At 43.9% G+C, this 15,482-nt stretch overlaps 1 protein-coding gene across 4 annotated transcripts in view; it reads left to right on the forward strand.

Annotated features, from left to right (window-relative positions):
• LOC132391065 (zinc finger MIZ domain-containing protein 1-like) overlaps nucleotides 1-15,482 on the forward strand; it is a 258,401-nt gene that overhangs the window by 163,148 nt on the left and 79,771 nt on the right. For all 4 annotated transcript variants that reach the window (XM_059963774.1, XM_059963782.1, XM_059963793.1 and 1 more), the window contains one exon: nucleotides 10,156-10,364. In XM_059963774.1, the coding sequence (XP_059819757.1) occupies nucleotides 10,156-10,364 (209 nt within the window). The remainder of the gene's footprint in view (nucleotides 1-10,155; nucleotides 10,365-15,482) is intronic.

Genomic DNA, 15,482 nt, shown 5'->3' on the forward strand with positions numbered 1-15,482 from the left:
GAATGAATAGTCGGAGATTTTTCCAAGGGCAAAATGGCCTATAGGAGGAGAATTTTAAAACGATTGGAGGAAAGTATCGAGGGGCTGTCAGAAGTAGTTTTAGGTAGTGATAGAGGCAGATAATGAGGGACGCTTAAGAAACTCTTAAATAGGGACAGTGGATGACAGAAAAATGGAGTACTATGTGCGAGGGAAGGGTTAGCTTGATTCTGGGAGGGTGGCACCATAGTAACTTCATGGTGACCATAACGATATTATAGCACCAGCAACCTGGGTTCAATTCCTGCTGCTGTCTGTAAGGAGTTAGTCCGTTCTCCCTGTGACCGCGTGGGTTTCCTGCGGGAGCTCCGGTTTCCTCCCACAGTCCAAAGACATACTGGTTAGTAGGTTAATTGGTCAAATGAGTGTAATTGGGCAGTGCCAGCTCGTTGTGTCAGAAGAGCCTGTTACTGTGCTGTATCTCTGAATAAATAAATAAGCAAGCAGACAGAACAACTCACACAAAATGCCGGAGGAGCTCAGCAGTTCAGGCAGCATCTATGGAATTGAATAAACAGTCGACGTTTTGGGCTGAGACCCTTTTTCAGGACTGTAGTTGGTACTCGACCAAACCAATACCGCTGTTTGAGACCGTGCATGGTGAGTTATCCTGCTTGACAGACCTTCTAATCCAATAATAATAATGTTCAAAGTTGAAGGAAAGTATTCGATCCTTTATTAAACAACTAGCATATCTTGAAGTGATAAAACTAATGAAACCAGTGATATTAAAGGTGCTTAAGCGGTCAGCAAAAAGTTTTCACACTCTGTGGTCTCTAGCTCTAACTGCTGCAGACAAAGCATAAATATGTAACTAAACCCTTCCCTTTTACTGGGCCCCAACCCACATGACTAACTATCATAATAAACGTGCAACACAAAATACAATGCAGTGGAAAACTGCACAGCTCCTACAAGGACAAAGAAGAAATAGATAGATGAATTGGAGTTAAAAGGGTTGGCAGGACGCCATGGGCCGAAGGGCCTGTACTGTGCAGCAGTGTCCCATCTTGTGTGTTCTCATAATTGTAGAGTCATGGGGGTGCAGAGTATTTTCTTCATACTTTGCAGCAGTAGACAGGATGGAAAAGGAGCTGGGGTAACTGTTAATGAATGTTAACATTGGATCAGCGGTGGGAAATGATCTCGTCTCCGGAAGTTCAACAGTAGATTATTTTAGGATGGAGATAAGAAGAAACGGAGGAAATAAATCATTAGCAAATAAGTAAGGGGTGGATAAGGAAATAAAGACACTTAAGTATAGCGTATCTGTCATTACAATAGACAGTGCAGAACTTTCCTAAACAATGGGAAATTCAGCAGAGTGGAAGAAGAAAAACAAAACAATCATGTGTATTCGAGGAAGTGAATTCAACAGTTCTCTGGGATTAAGGGCTGATGGTCCATGTCGTAGGATTCTGAAACAAGTGGCTACAGAGATGATGGGTGCATTCTTCCTGATCTTCCAAAGTCTCACTAGATTTCGGAAGGTCCCAGTTGATCGGAAAACTTGCAGAAAGGAGAGAGGGAAAGCAACAGGCTACAGTTTTATTGAGATACAGTGTGGTTAGGCCCTTCTAGACCTTTGAACCGAGTCGTCCAGAAACCCCCAATTTAACCCTAGCCTAATCACAGGACTTTTTACCATGACCAATTAACCTACCAACTGATAGGTCTTTGGGCTGTAGGAGGAAACTGGAGCACCCTGTGGAAACCCACGCGGTCATGGGGAAAACATACAGACTCCTTCCAGGCAGTGGTGGGAATTGATTGCCAGTACTGTAAAGCGTTGTGCTAACCGCGATGCTACCGTGCCGTGGAGCGCATGCTCTCCCAGTGACCGCGCGGGTTTCCTCCCACAGTCCAAAGGCATTTCTGTTGTAAGGTTAATTGGGCACTGTAATTTGTCGAGTGATTAAAATCGGGGGTTGGGCAGCATAGCTCGAAGGGCCTATTCCATGCTGCATCTCAATAATCTTTTTTAAAGTATAGTTTGAAGTTCACAATTGAAAGTAAACTTATTTTCAAAGTACATACATGTCACCATATACCATCCTGAGCATTTTCTTGCAAGCATTTGCAGTAGAGAAAAACAGAACAGAATCAATGAAAAACTACAAAGACCGACAAACAACCAATGTGCAAAAGACAAACTGTGCAAGTATGGTAAAAAAAACAAATAATATTAATTGTAAATACACAAATAATACGGAGAATGTGAATGTAGAATCCTTGTAAGCCTACAGAGGTTTGGAATCAGTATTGGGGCGAGTGAAGTTATCTGCATTGCTTCAGGGGTCTGATGGTTGGAAGGTAATAACTGTTTCTGAACGTGGGGGTGGGGAATGGATCAAGGTTGTCCTAACATCTGTTGGGAAAATGCTGACATCTCTTACTAAAACACTTACAAAGTAATAACTTATTTAAGTAGAGTTAAAAGATGGGAAATTATTCGGTAAGAATTAGTTGAGAATGTAACCAGTAAGGTGAGGCACCATTTTTTTTTAAGAGTTGAAGCCCACCTAGTTTCCTTGGCTGCATAAGTCTAGGGTAGTGGTCACCAACCTTTTTAAGCCCAAGATCCCCTACCTCGGCCTTAGTGAAAGGCGAGACTGACCCCACATCAATTAGTTACACGCATGCACACCAGGGCAGAAAAGACTGGAAGTAAAACCCCACAACCCAGAAGTAGAAATAATATATAAGCACCCTTTTTTTTGCACCGCGGACTGGTTTAATATTGATAATATTCTTGTGGACCGGCTGAGGGTGCGGGGTGGGGGGGGGGGGGGGGTTGTTAAACACGACTAGAATACAGTGATACTCGAAGCAGGTTCCTTATGTCCAGTCTCTTCTAGTTTTCGTGGCTCTCAGCTTCTGTCCCACTTGCTCACGTTTTTTCCGCTGAGAAAATTCAGCGGGTTTGTCTTTAAGTGCTGGGTGCTTGGACTCAGGGTACTGAAGCAGTTTTGAGACATTGCCTCATTAGACAGCCTCCGGGCCCGAACTCAGACTCCCACCAGACGCCTTGGCCAGGTGCGGCTGGTTATGGGTAGGGTGAGAGGACGAGGTCAGGGCCATGACAGTCACAGTCCGGAGAGCGGGGAGTGCGAGAGAGCGTTCGCCTGCTCCCCCCCAAGGGATCTATTAGCCGACAAATCTTTGTTTCAGTAGATCGCAGTGTGGTAGCTGCTCTGATACTTACGAAACGCTGAGACCGAATTAGGTCGACTGCGAATATTTTAGCACTGGGTTCCCCATGAACATTCGGTGTGGTAAACAGGTTCAGAGGCAGCGCTCCAGGCCAGTAGCAACGGCACTTCCCGCCGGCCACCCGAGGCCAACCGGTGATCCCTGGCGCGAGAGTATCACTGCGTTTAGTTGCCTGATGGCTTTGCGTGGGTTCAAGTTCAACAGTGGGCTGACAGGGAATGAGGAAAAGTGCAGCTGACTCATATTGTTTCCTCACGGCCCGGTGGTTGGGGACCAGTGAATTACACTGTGTAGTGCGGGGGAGCTATACGCATGCGCACTGAGCAGAAAGAACGGAACTAAAACCCTGCAACCCGGAAACAATCTCTCAACAGTATTTGTGTATTTATTTTTCTTTTTTTTTTGTGACCAACTGGGAAAGTCTCAAAGATCCACCAGTCAATCGCGACCGATGGGTTGCCAACCAGTAGTCTAGGGAGTACACATTCCGGTCCTGCCCAACCCATGAGATTGAGATGGCTCATCCCACCCCAAACCCCGGTTTGTGTGGATGCTGTGTGATTTGCTGCCCTGTTGCAACTCAATACCAAGAAATAATGGACAGTACACTGCATACGATTGAAGGAATTATATTTTTGAATCTTAACTAAAGGGTTAGTAAAGAAAAAACAAAAAGGGCCTATTCTCATTAAACAGTCAAATGTGCACCAGTTGGAGCTCAAATATTCCAGAAGTCATATTCACTGATCCTCAGTAGACTCCGACACCTTGCTCCATCGAATCACAGTCCCCCACCGGGTCGAATCCTACAATCTGTTCTCTCCAGCACCCTCTCTCTTCATCAACTGTTGAACAAATGACCCCAGTTCACACCAGTGTCAGGCACACAACACAAAAACCCACTCCCCTAATTGGACGGCTCACATTCCAAAGCACCCGTTATCTCTCATCTTAACCCAAACATGGCTGCTACAGAATGACCATTATGTTAGCAGCGAAACCTCTCCCAGGGTGTTAACTCAGATTCCAAATAGGATTTTGGATAAGGTACTAAAGGATAGCTCAGAGTAAAATTTATTATCTGTACATAAATGTCACCACATACAATCATGAGATTCTTTTTCCTGTGCGAACACTTAGGAAGTCTATAGAACAGTAACTGTAAACAGGATCAATGAACAACAAACTGTGCAAATGCAAGTATAAATAAATAACGTGAGCATGAAATAACAAGGAAGAATCTTTAAGTGAGACCATTGGTTCTGGTAACACCAGAAATAGAATGAATGTAGTTATCCTCTTTAGTTCAAGAGCCTGATGTTTGAGGGGTAGTAACTGTTCTTGGTGGTGCAAGTCCTGAAGCTGCTGTACCTTCTACCTGATGGCAGCGGTGAGAAAAGAGCATGAACTGGGTGGTGGGATCTCTGAGATAGATGCTGCTTTCCTGTGGCAACATTTCATGTAGTTTTGCTCAATAGTTTGGAGGGCTTTACCCATGATGTACTGGGCCAAATCCACTTGGGATATTACTGCGTAAAATAAGGACTCATAGTGTTGCAGATGATAGAATAACGTGCAGAAGAGAATGGCACAGACAAAATGCTGGAGGAACTCAGCATCTGTGGAAACGAATAAACAGTCAATGTTTCGAGCCGAGACCTTTTCTCAGCACTGGTGAAGGGTCTCAGCCTGAAACATTGACTGTTTGTTCCCAAACATGAATGCTCGCTTGAGCCTGCTGAGTTCCTCCAACGTTTTCTGTTTGTTGCTGTAGGTTTCCTGCATCTATAAAACCTCTTGTGTTTATGGAGAAGAGAGGATTGAATCACTGACAGAGAGAAAAGGGTCAAGGTTAATGGGTCAAACTGTAACTAGTCAGGTAATACAGGGATCCATACGAGGACCTCTGTTGTTTACAATTTATAGTTTAGATATAGAAGCCAAGTGTATTACATCCAAATGATGCAATAAGTGACAAAGCAAATTGTGAGAGCTCAACTTTCATAAGTCAAAGTATTGAGTACAGGAGTTGGGAAGTTATGTAGAAATTGTATAAGATGGCGAGGCCTAATTGGGAATATTATGTGCAGGTCTGGTCACCTACCTTCAGGAAAGATATCAGTAAGATTGAAAGAGTACAGGGAAAGTCTACAAGGATGTTGCAGGAACTTGAGAGGAAGTTATAGAGGAAAGTTGAATAGGTTAGGATTAATTCCCTTGAGTGTTGGCGCATGGCCTAGTGGATAAGGCATCAGGTCTAGTGATCTGAAGGTCACTGGTTCAAGCCTCAACTGAGGCGGTGTGTTGAGTCCTTGAGCAAGGCACTTAACACATTGCTCTGCGACGACACCGGTGCCAAGCTGCTTGGGTCATAGTAACCTTCCCTTGGACAACGTTGGTGGTGTGGAGAGGGGAAGGTCTGCAGCTTGGGCAACTGCCAGTCTCCCATCCAGGCCTGCACCCTGGAAACCTTCCAAGGCGCAAATCCATGGTCTCACGAGACTAACGGATGCCTATAAATTCCCTTGAGATTTGATAGAGGTATACAAAATTATGAGAGACATAGAATATGGGGTTTTTCCACTGGGTGAGACTAGAACAGAGGTTCTAGTTTTAGGGTAAAAGGTGAAATATTTAAGGGAAACTTCACTCAGGATAGAGCAATGTGGAATGAGTGTACACTCAGAAAGCGTGCAGGTTTGGTTGCAACATTTAAGAGAAGTTTGGATAAGTACATCGATGGGAAAGGTATGGAGGGCTATGGTCTAGTCCCAAGTGCAGGTCGATAGCAGTAGGTAGAATAACAGTTTATCCTGGACTAGGTAGGCAGAAGGGCCTGTTTCTGTGCTATAGTACTCAAAGTTTGGAATTTCAGCTCCTTGACTGGTTTTCAGAAAAAGAATAGTTACAGAAACAGCAATGAAGAATCCTTCTGTATCTGTACTCTGCTGACACGTATACACATTTTCTTTCTCTCTCTCACATACACTCTTATTCTAAAGTGCGTGTATGCACACTCTCGCACGCTCTCACACATTCTTTCACTCTCGAACTCTCACATTCACCTTCCAGCTCTTGCAATACACACAAAATGCTGGAGGAACTCAACAGGTCAGGCAGCATCTATGAAAACCGATAAACAGCCAATGTTTCAGGCTGAGACCCTTCTTCAGGGCTGGAAAGGAACGGGGAAGATGCCAGAACTAAACGGTGGGGGTAGGGGAAGGAGGTTAACTGGGAGGTGATGGTTGAAGCCAGGTGGGTGGGAAAGATCAAGGTCTAGAGGGGAAGGAATCTGATAGGAGACAGACAGACAGACATACTTTATTGATCCCGAGGGAAATTGGGTTTTGTTACAGCTGCGCCAACCAAGAATAATGAAGAAATATAGCAATATAAAACCAAAAGTAATTAAATAATAATAAGTAAATAATGCCAAGTGGAAATAAGTCCAGGACCAGCCTATTGGCTCAGGGTGTCCGACACTCCGAGGGAGGAGTTGTAAAGTTTGATGGCCACAGGTAGGAATGACTTCCTATGACACTCAGTGTTACATCTCGGTGGAATGAGTCTCTGGCTGAATGTACTCCTGCACCTAACCAGTACATTATGGAGTGAATGGGAGTCATTGTCCAAGATGGCATGCAACTTGGACAGCATCCACTTTTCAGACACCACCGTCAGAGAGTCCAGTTCCACCCCCACAACATCACTGGCCTTACAAATAAGTTTGTGAGAGAATGGATCGTGGGAGAAAGGGAAGGAGGAGGGAACCCAGGGGGCAGTAATAGGCAGGTAAGAAGAAGTGAAAGGACAGAGTGGGGTCTAGAAGAAGTTGGCGGGAGGGGGGGAGAGTGGAATTTGTTTACCAGAAGGAAAAATCAATGTTCATCCCATCAAGTTGGAGGCTAGCCAGATGGAATATAGGGTGTTGCATCATTTTATATTACATTTCTACATAGTCTTGCTCTCCTCTCTCCTTCCCCCTCCCCACCTCCAACCCCTACCCCACCCCTCCACCCTCTCCCCTTCAAGCAGAGGTGATTTTAACACAGAAAGTATCTTCCCCTTGGTGTCAGCATTTGGAATGAGAGACATTGATGAATGTTCACAGTTGTGTTGAGGGAACCGCAGCGGTCAGTCAGTTGTGACCCCACAGCTGGGAAATTTGTTACTAAGTGGACAGCTGTTAGCTATGTTTACTGAAGGATAAATATCTCCCAGAACTTCAGGAAAAACTCTTTGCTCTTTGATTCAATCTTCAGGATATTTTACAGCTGAGGGAACAATATAAATAAAATATTTTTGTTGATTTTCAGAACTGTGCACTTCAGTACAGCTGCATAAATGATTTCATGCCTCAGATACTCTAAGTGAAATATTAATTAATTTCACCATTTCCTATTTATGCCAGTGGGCACCTATTCACAACACAAGGCTGGTGTGTTGATAGGGGTAAGATTTACTTTTTAGCCTTATTATCGGATTTTAAATTCATCTGGTCTATCGCTGGAGTAGTTGGGGCGGAGTGCCTGCAAATTCACTAGTCCAGTGGAGGCTGGAGGCAGGACAAGATGGCCTGTTCTGGATTTGGAGGACTGTCCTTGTATGTGGGTGGGAGGGAGGATCTGGGCCTTGTTGCTTGTCCTGCCAGGCATTGTGGGCAAGCTGTGTTGGTGCTGGGAAGTGTGGGGTCACTTGTGGGCTGGCCCCAGCACACCCTCGGGTGTGTTGGTTGCTAACTTGAGTGATACATTTCACTGTATGTTTCGATGTACATTTGATAAATAAATCTAAATTTGAACATGAACCTACCCTTTCCATTCGTCACAGATCACAGTGAGCAGCCAGGATCACTAAAGAACACGGTTGCATCCTTCAAGTTGTCAGGCCAATCAACACCTCTACCTATTAACCACCACCACCACATCCACATCAGCCACTTTATTGATTGATTGATTGATTGAGATACAGCGTGGAATAGGCCCTTTCAGTCCTTCGAACCCAACAAGCCCCCCACCTCCAAATTTAATTCTTGTCATCACACCGGCCAGCAACACCCCCAGTTTAATCCTAGTCTTATTAAGATGCCCAGCAACCACATCCTCCCCCCACCCAATTTAATCCTAGCCTAATCTTGGCACAGTTTACAATGACCAATTAACCTAGCAACCGGCACGTCTTTGGACTGTGGGAGGAAACCGGAGCACCCGGAGGAAACCCACACAGTCACGGGGAGAACGTACAAACTCCTTACCAGCAGCATCAGGAAGTGAACCCGGGCCGCCTGTACTGGAAGGCTTTGTGCTGCCATGCCATTCTTACCATTTCCTGTCAGAGTCCTTGTGTTCAGGTACTCCTGCACCAAGTGTCCCTTTACGTACAGTCTATATATATCAGTATGTACACGGCCACACTCAAACAGTTACTCGTGCATTGTGTTTTTATAGGATTGCTTAAAATCTATATTTATTACGTGGGAATATATTATGTAGGAATAATCAAAATAGGACATACATGGTAAATGGTAGGGCATTGAAGAATGCAGTAGAACAGTGTGATCTAGGAATAATGGTGTATAGTTCCCTGAAGGTGGAATCTCATGTGGATAGGGTAGTGAAGAAAGCTTTTGGTATGCTGGCCTTTATAAATCAGAGCATTGACGAAAGATCTCGGCCCAAAACGTCGACAGTGCTTCTCCTTATAGATGCTGCCTGGCCTGCTGTGTTCCACCAGCATTTTGTATGTGTTGCATTGAGTACAAGAGTTGGGATGTAATGTTAAAATTGTACAAGGCATTGCTAAGGCCAAATTTGGAGTATTGTGTACAGTTCTGGTCACCGAATTATAGGAAAGATGTCAGAGAGTACAGAGAAGATTTACTAGAATGTTGCCTGGGTTTCAGCACCTGAGTTACAGAGAAAGGTTGAACAAGTTAGGTCTTTATTCTTTGGAGTGTAGAAGGTTGAGGGGGGCTTGATAGAGGTATTTAAAATTATGAGGGGGATAGATAGAGTTGACATTGATAGGCTTTTCCCATTGAGAGTAGGGGAGATTCAAACAGGAGGACATGAGTTGAGAGTTAGAGGGCAAAAGTTTAGGGGTAACACAAGGGGGAACTTCTTTACTCAGAGAGTGGTAGCTGTGTGGAACGAACTTCCAGTAGAAGTGGTAGAGACAGGTTCGATATTGTCATTTAAAGTAAAATTGGATAGGTATATGGACAGGAAAGGAATGGAGGGTTATTGGCTGAGTGCAGGTCGGTGGGACTAGGTGACAGTAAGCGTTCGGCATGAACTAGAAGGGCCGAGATGGCCTGTTTCCATGGTGTAATTGTTATATGGTTATATGTTTTCATGTGTATTGTGTTTTTTATATTGTATTGGATCTGGAGTAGCAATCATTTCATTCTCCTTTACACTAGGGTGCTGAAGAATGACAATAAACAATCTTGAATCTATTTTTATGTATTTTTAAAAATTATTTAGAGTTATGGGCCCTTCCGGCCCAACGAGCCTGTGCTGCCCAATTATACCATGTGACCAATTAACCTACTAACTGGTATATGTTTAGAATGTGGGAGGAAACCGGAGCACCTGGAGGAAATCTACACGGTCACAGGGAAAATGTGCACTAACTTCACAGACAATGGCAGGAATTGAACCTGGGTGGCTGGCGCTGTCTTGTTATTAATGCTAACTGCTCCAAATAACATAGTTACAGATTATGAAGTAATTATAATACCGGGGGAAATGTGGATCAACATGTGACTGAAATGGAGCTTCACTATTACAGGAATTCTGTGCACGTGTTTCTGTGCTGACGTGCACGATTCAGAAGATGTGAACAAAACAAAGGCCACTTCACTTGTTTTAAATGTCTACCCTTCTGCCACTTCCACAGGTCCTAGGAAATCCTATGGCCCCTGGGGGCAACTCCAGTGGGAATCACATGACGTCTGGGATACCTGGAAATGGTCCGGGAATGAGCTCTCCACAGTTCATGGGACAGTCGCCATTTCCCGCCTCGGAAACGGGTTCAAGCAAGGGAAACATGCAGCAGAATTTGTACGGACGGCCTAACTATCCGGGAGCAGCAGGATATGGTGGAAGGTAACCAGTGCAAGCAGTGAAACAGATATTGAAATTGGTTTTAAGGTTCTGGATTATGGAAGATTTCTGTTGGTCATTAGCAGTGAAATTGTACTCAAGCTACTGGACCTTAATGTGGATGTGGAGAGGATGTTTCCTATAGTGGGGAGTCTAGGAGCGGAGGGCACAGACTCGGAATAGAGGGATCCCTTTGGAACAGAGATGAGGATTTTCACCACCAGAGGGTGGTGAATCTGTGGAATTCATTGGCACAAGCGGCTGTGGAGGCCGAGTCATTTGGATATTTAAATCAGATGGTGATCGGTTCTTGATTAGGAAGGGCATTAAAGGTTACGGGGAGAAGGCTGTAGAATGGGGTTGAGCACAGTAATAGATCAGCCATGATAGGATGATGGAACAGGTTTGATGGGCTGAATGGCCTAGTTCTGCTCCTGTGTCTGATGATCTGAAGTGCTAGTGTACTGTGGAAGTTGCAGCAAGGCAAGTCCAGGCGGGGATAGTTCTCAGATGGTGTGCAGTCACCTGGTTAAAAGAGCTCTTTACAGAGTGTAATTTCATTTTGCTTAGCAGGGGACTGGAGTCATTTGGCACACGAAGACAAGCTAATAATGTAGTCGAATGATGCAAAGTACACACCAAATAGGGGACAATTACTTTACAGAATATTATCAGCTGTTAGCTTGTAGTTTCTGTTGACTTCTAACACCTATATTGTGAATGCCAACTGATTTTGCAAATAGGGAACTTGAAAATACTCAGGCTATATCCACACTAGACCGCATAATTTTGAAAACACCAGCTTCGCGTAAAAACGATAGGGGTCCACACTATGCGTTTTAAAAAATATCTCCGTCCACACTGAAACGGAGATTTTGGCGAATCTCCTCCTGCTGCGCATGCGCAGGACGCATCTACCGAAAACAAGCGACGTGTTTGGTGTTGAATCTCACAGTCAAAGTGTGCGTTAGTGTAGTTACAGACTAGAAAAACTTAAAACGACGGACAGCTGTTGGCACTCGTGCAGGAGAACTTAAAAGTAAAAAAAAAAACAAATACTGGAGCGTATGGAGGCAACCAACAGGGAGATCACAGACAGTATGATCCAGCTGACGAACATTGAAAAACTGACTAACTCTGTTGCATTAATAAAGCACCTTGTTAAATGTATAAAACATGTCTGCATCAGTGTTATCTTGTACTTCCATACAATGTTACATTAGGCTGTTACACATCTATTGTCAGAGAAGTACTTGCATAAATAGGTAAACCATCTTCATATGAGCAAGGACAGAAAACAGGGCAAAGTGAGTATACTTATTTATCCAGTAAGTTATGGGTCAAAGTATTTGGTGAGTACATTTCTAACTCTTCTGGCTTCAGTCTCGTTACCGTCTGTTCTGAAGTTGTTAGGTTGCGTTCAAGAAAACAATGAAATGGTGAGCTGCCGTCACCATCTGTTCCGGCACGTCATGACAACGTTTTCAGATTTCTCCGGTTACCCCATCCACACTGATCTGCCTGAGTGGCGTTTTCAAAATTATACATTTTGGAGAGCGTTACTGAAAAGCTTTGGTTTCGGGGGGCGAAAACGCTGTTTTAGTGTGGACGGAGGGTAAAAACGAAGAGAAAAGCTTCGGTTGCAGATTTATCCAGTGCAGTGTGGATGTAGCCTCATTTTACCAAATGGTCGATATCTGTAACTGTGAGTCAATTCTGTAGAAAAATATCATTTCTCTGTTCAGACTTCAGAACAGTGTGGTGACAGGGGCTGGGCTGTTCTTCTTGTGCGCAAGTAAATAAAAGTTTGCTTGAGGAGTGAGTGTGAGTTTTCAGGGTCTAGTTCATCGGAGATGACAGTACCTCAAGATAAGTCTGCTGTTGGCATGGAGATAAAGTTCAAAGTAAATTTATTATCACAGTACATATACAGCACCATATTCAAGTCTGAGATTCATTTTCCTGTGGGCATACTCAATAAATCTATAGAACAATAACCATAACAGAATCAATGAAAGACCATCCAACTAGGGTGTTCAGCCAGACTGCAGGAGACAACACACTGTGCAAATACAAAAAGAAGAAATAATAATAATAATTAATAAATACACAATAAATATTGAGAACATGTGCTAAACAATCCTTGATAACTAGTCCATAGCTTGTGGGAATATATCAATGATTGGGCAAGTGAAGTTAAGCAAACCAGAGCCTGAAGGTTGAGGGGTTAATAACTGCTCCTGAACCTGGTAGTGTGAGTCCTGAGGCTCTTGTACCTTCTCCCTGATGGGAGCATCGAGAAGAGACCATGGCCTTGGGGGGGGGGGGGGGTTCTCTGTTGATGGATGCTGCTTTCAGGGGTCTCCACCTTCCCAGACGTACTCTCTTCTTGCTAAACTGTGGAGGCATCTCTTGAATTTTAATCCATATAATCCATATTCAAAAGAGAGATTTGGCACTATAATAAACCTATCTGAAAAGAGAGTAGGAATTTTGACCGCAGACAAATTGATTAAACACAGGTATTTATAGGGAAGATGAGAAAAAGCTTTTAAAAGAGTTGAAGTGATTGGTGAAAGTGCATTCGCAATGAGAGGTTTCAGTTGGATGAAGTGTAGAACAGTTGTTCTCTGACCAGAAGGTTGCAGGGTATCTGACTGAGGTACGTCGGTAGCTTGCTTATAGACAAAGGGGATGGAGAGTCTATGTATTGGTGGAGAGGTCAAGAATGAGGACGCACAGAATACAGACAGAATACGTCTGAATTTGGCATGTGGAAAATTTTTTTATGGAACAAATGCATAAGGTCTGGAATGAAGCAGGTCAGGAAGAAGTACAGTCGACGTTTTGGGCCAAGACCCTTCATCTGTCCTGACGAAGGGTCTTGGTCCAAAACGTCAACTGTACTTCTTCCTGTGGACGCTGCCTGGTCTGCTGAGCACGATTGGAGGGAGTTGTGCAGACAATCAATTGAAGGATTAAAAAGAAGTTGGATAACAGCTGAAATAATCTGCGGGGCTGTGGGAGAAGGCAGGACAGTGGGACCAGTTAAACAGATCTTACGTAAAGACAGCACTAGCTGCATGTCTCCCTCTGTGCTGTACCCATTCTGGGATTCTTTGAACAGGTATGCATAAACAGTCAGTTCTGGTTAATTGGGACACATTGGGACCAGTACGTTTTGGTCCAATTAAGCGGCTGTCCCAATTAAACTGAAGTTTCTTAGAAATAGTTTAAAAGGTATAAAAGTGACAAACTACCGGTTAACTGAGTGACAGATTATGTATTTAAATGAAATACAGAAGGAACTAGAACACTGTCAATACTACTACAGTACTATAAAACTGTATTAGTGCCCAAAGTGTCATTGACAGAAGAATTCATCCAGTGTACCGGTACGCTGCCGTGCTCTTTAGATTGACTCTAAACTAACAAAATCGGTGCTCTTCATATAATGCTTTTGACAATTGCATCTTCCAAATCTTCATTTTCATTATAACATTCAAGATGATTGTCAATTCTTTTGAATTTTTCATAGTTTCTAACTTGGTAAAGTATTGAAATCATTTCATTTTCACTCAGACATTTCTAATATCTCCAAGCCTGAATGCTTGAAACTGCAGTGAACAAAACTGTTCTGAATTGTCTTAATGCTTAGTTCTTGCTACCTATCTGTGACAAAACTCGCTGCTTTTTGAACACAAGCACACTCAGCTTACGCTAGTTAAAAACTGTTCACTCTAAGCACGGTGTAGTGTCTAACAGCCACACAAGTGCATAAACAGACGTTAGTTAGAAACTGTTTGACAATGGTCTCCTGCCCCATTTAAGCAGGATAGTGTCCCAAATCAACAAAGGGGATCCTGGCTGTTTACTCAATTGGTTTTTCTTGTTTTAAAAATTGTCCAAAATAAGCAGTTTCCCCATTGGACTGATTAACCAGAATCCACTGTATCTTTGATGGGTTTCACAATATTATACAAGAACTCTCAAAGTCTCCTCACAATCTCTTTGACCTCCTGCTGCCAGGTAGAAGGTACCCCAACATAAGAATCAGAACTGACAGGCTGAATAACAGCTTCTTTCCCCAGGCTCTTAAACTTCTTAACACCCTGCCACCACCCAGCACACTTGTACACCCTGTCAGCATGCCCTACCCGCCGCCCCCCTCCCCAACTCAACACACCCTCATCCTGCACCAGTTATTGATCATCTTTTATTGCTGCTGTTTCACATTAAACAACTGCTTGTTTTATTATAATAGTGTCAGTAACATTATAACATGTACTATGCACGTCATGGCAACCTGTCAGACTTCAGGCCAGGGACTTGCGCTAATATTACTTTGTGACTGTATGTGCTGGGTCGTAAGGAAATGAGCTGTGTGTGACTGTGTACTGTGCTGTGTATTGAACCTTGGCCCCAGAGGGACGATGTTTCGTTCAGCTGTATACAGCTGCATGGTTGAACGACAATAACCTTGAACTGCCATGGTGCTGCGATCTTGACCACAAAAATGAGGATCAGAAAGTGGTGGAGGGTTTTGGGAAGCACTCCAATGAGCTGGAAGTCCCACTGAGGTTCTGCAGACTGAGAGAAAGGCTGGGCAAGTCTCCGGTAACTGCGTGGACACACCAGGATTTGGATGTGGAATTATTTTATTCAGCCCATCGACTCTGTGTTGACTATTTAAACTGCCTACTCCCATCGACCTGTACTGGGACCGTAGCCCTCCATACCCCTACCCTACCCTACCTGTACTATCCAAACTACTATTAGTGCTTTGACTAAACAACACATTTCATGACATTCTTTTAAAACTTTATGATGAAAAGTATTTACAAGAGTAAACCGTGCAGTGCCTTTTCATTCTCTACACTTGTGGTCAATGCTTTCCATACATATCAATAGCACTACATGTGGCCCCTTGGGGTGGTTCACTGCCACAATAATTGAGGGGCTTCCGGCCCCTCCCTCTCCAATAGCAGAAGAATCCCTTCCCCACTGAGCCCTTTTGGTGGCTGCTACGAGCTCCGGTGCATCCCTCAGCACATACTCCTGCAGCCCGGAATGTGCCAGTCGGTAGCGTTCCTCCATGGACCTCTCAATGAGCTGGCCAAC

This window comes from Hypanus sabinus, chromosome 1, assembly GCF_030144855.1.
Source record: "Hypanus sabinus isolate sHypSab1 chromosome 1, sHypSab1.hap1, whole genome shotgun sequence".
Classification (NCBI taxonomy): Eukaryota; Metazoa; Chordata; class Chondrichthyes; order Myliobatiformes; family Dasyatidae; genus Hypanus; species Hypanus sabinus.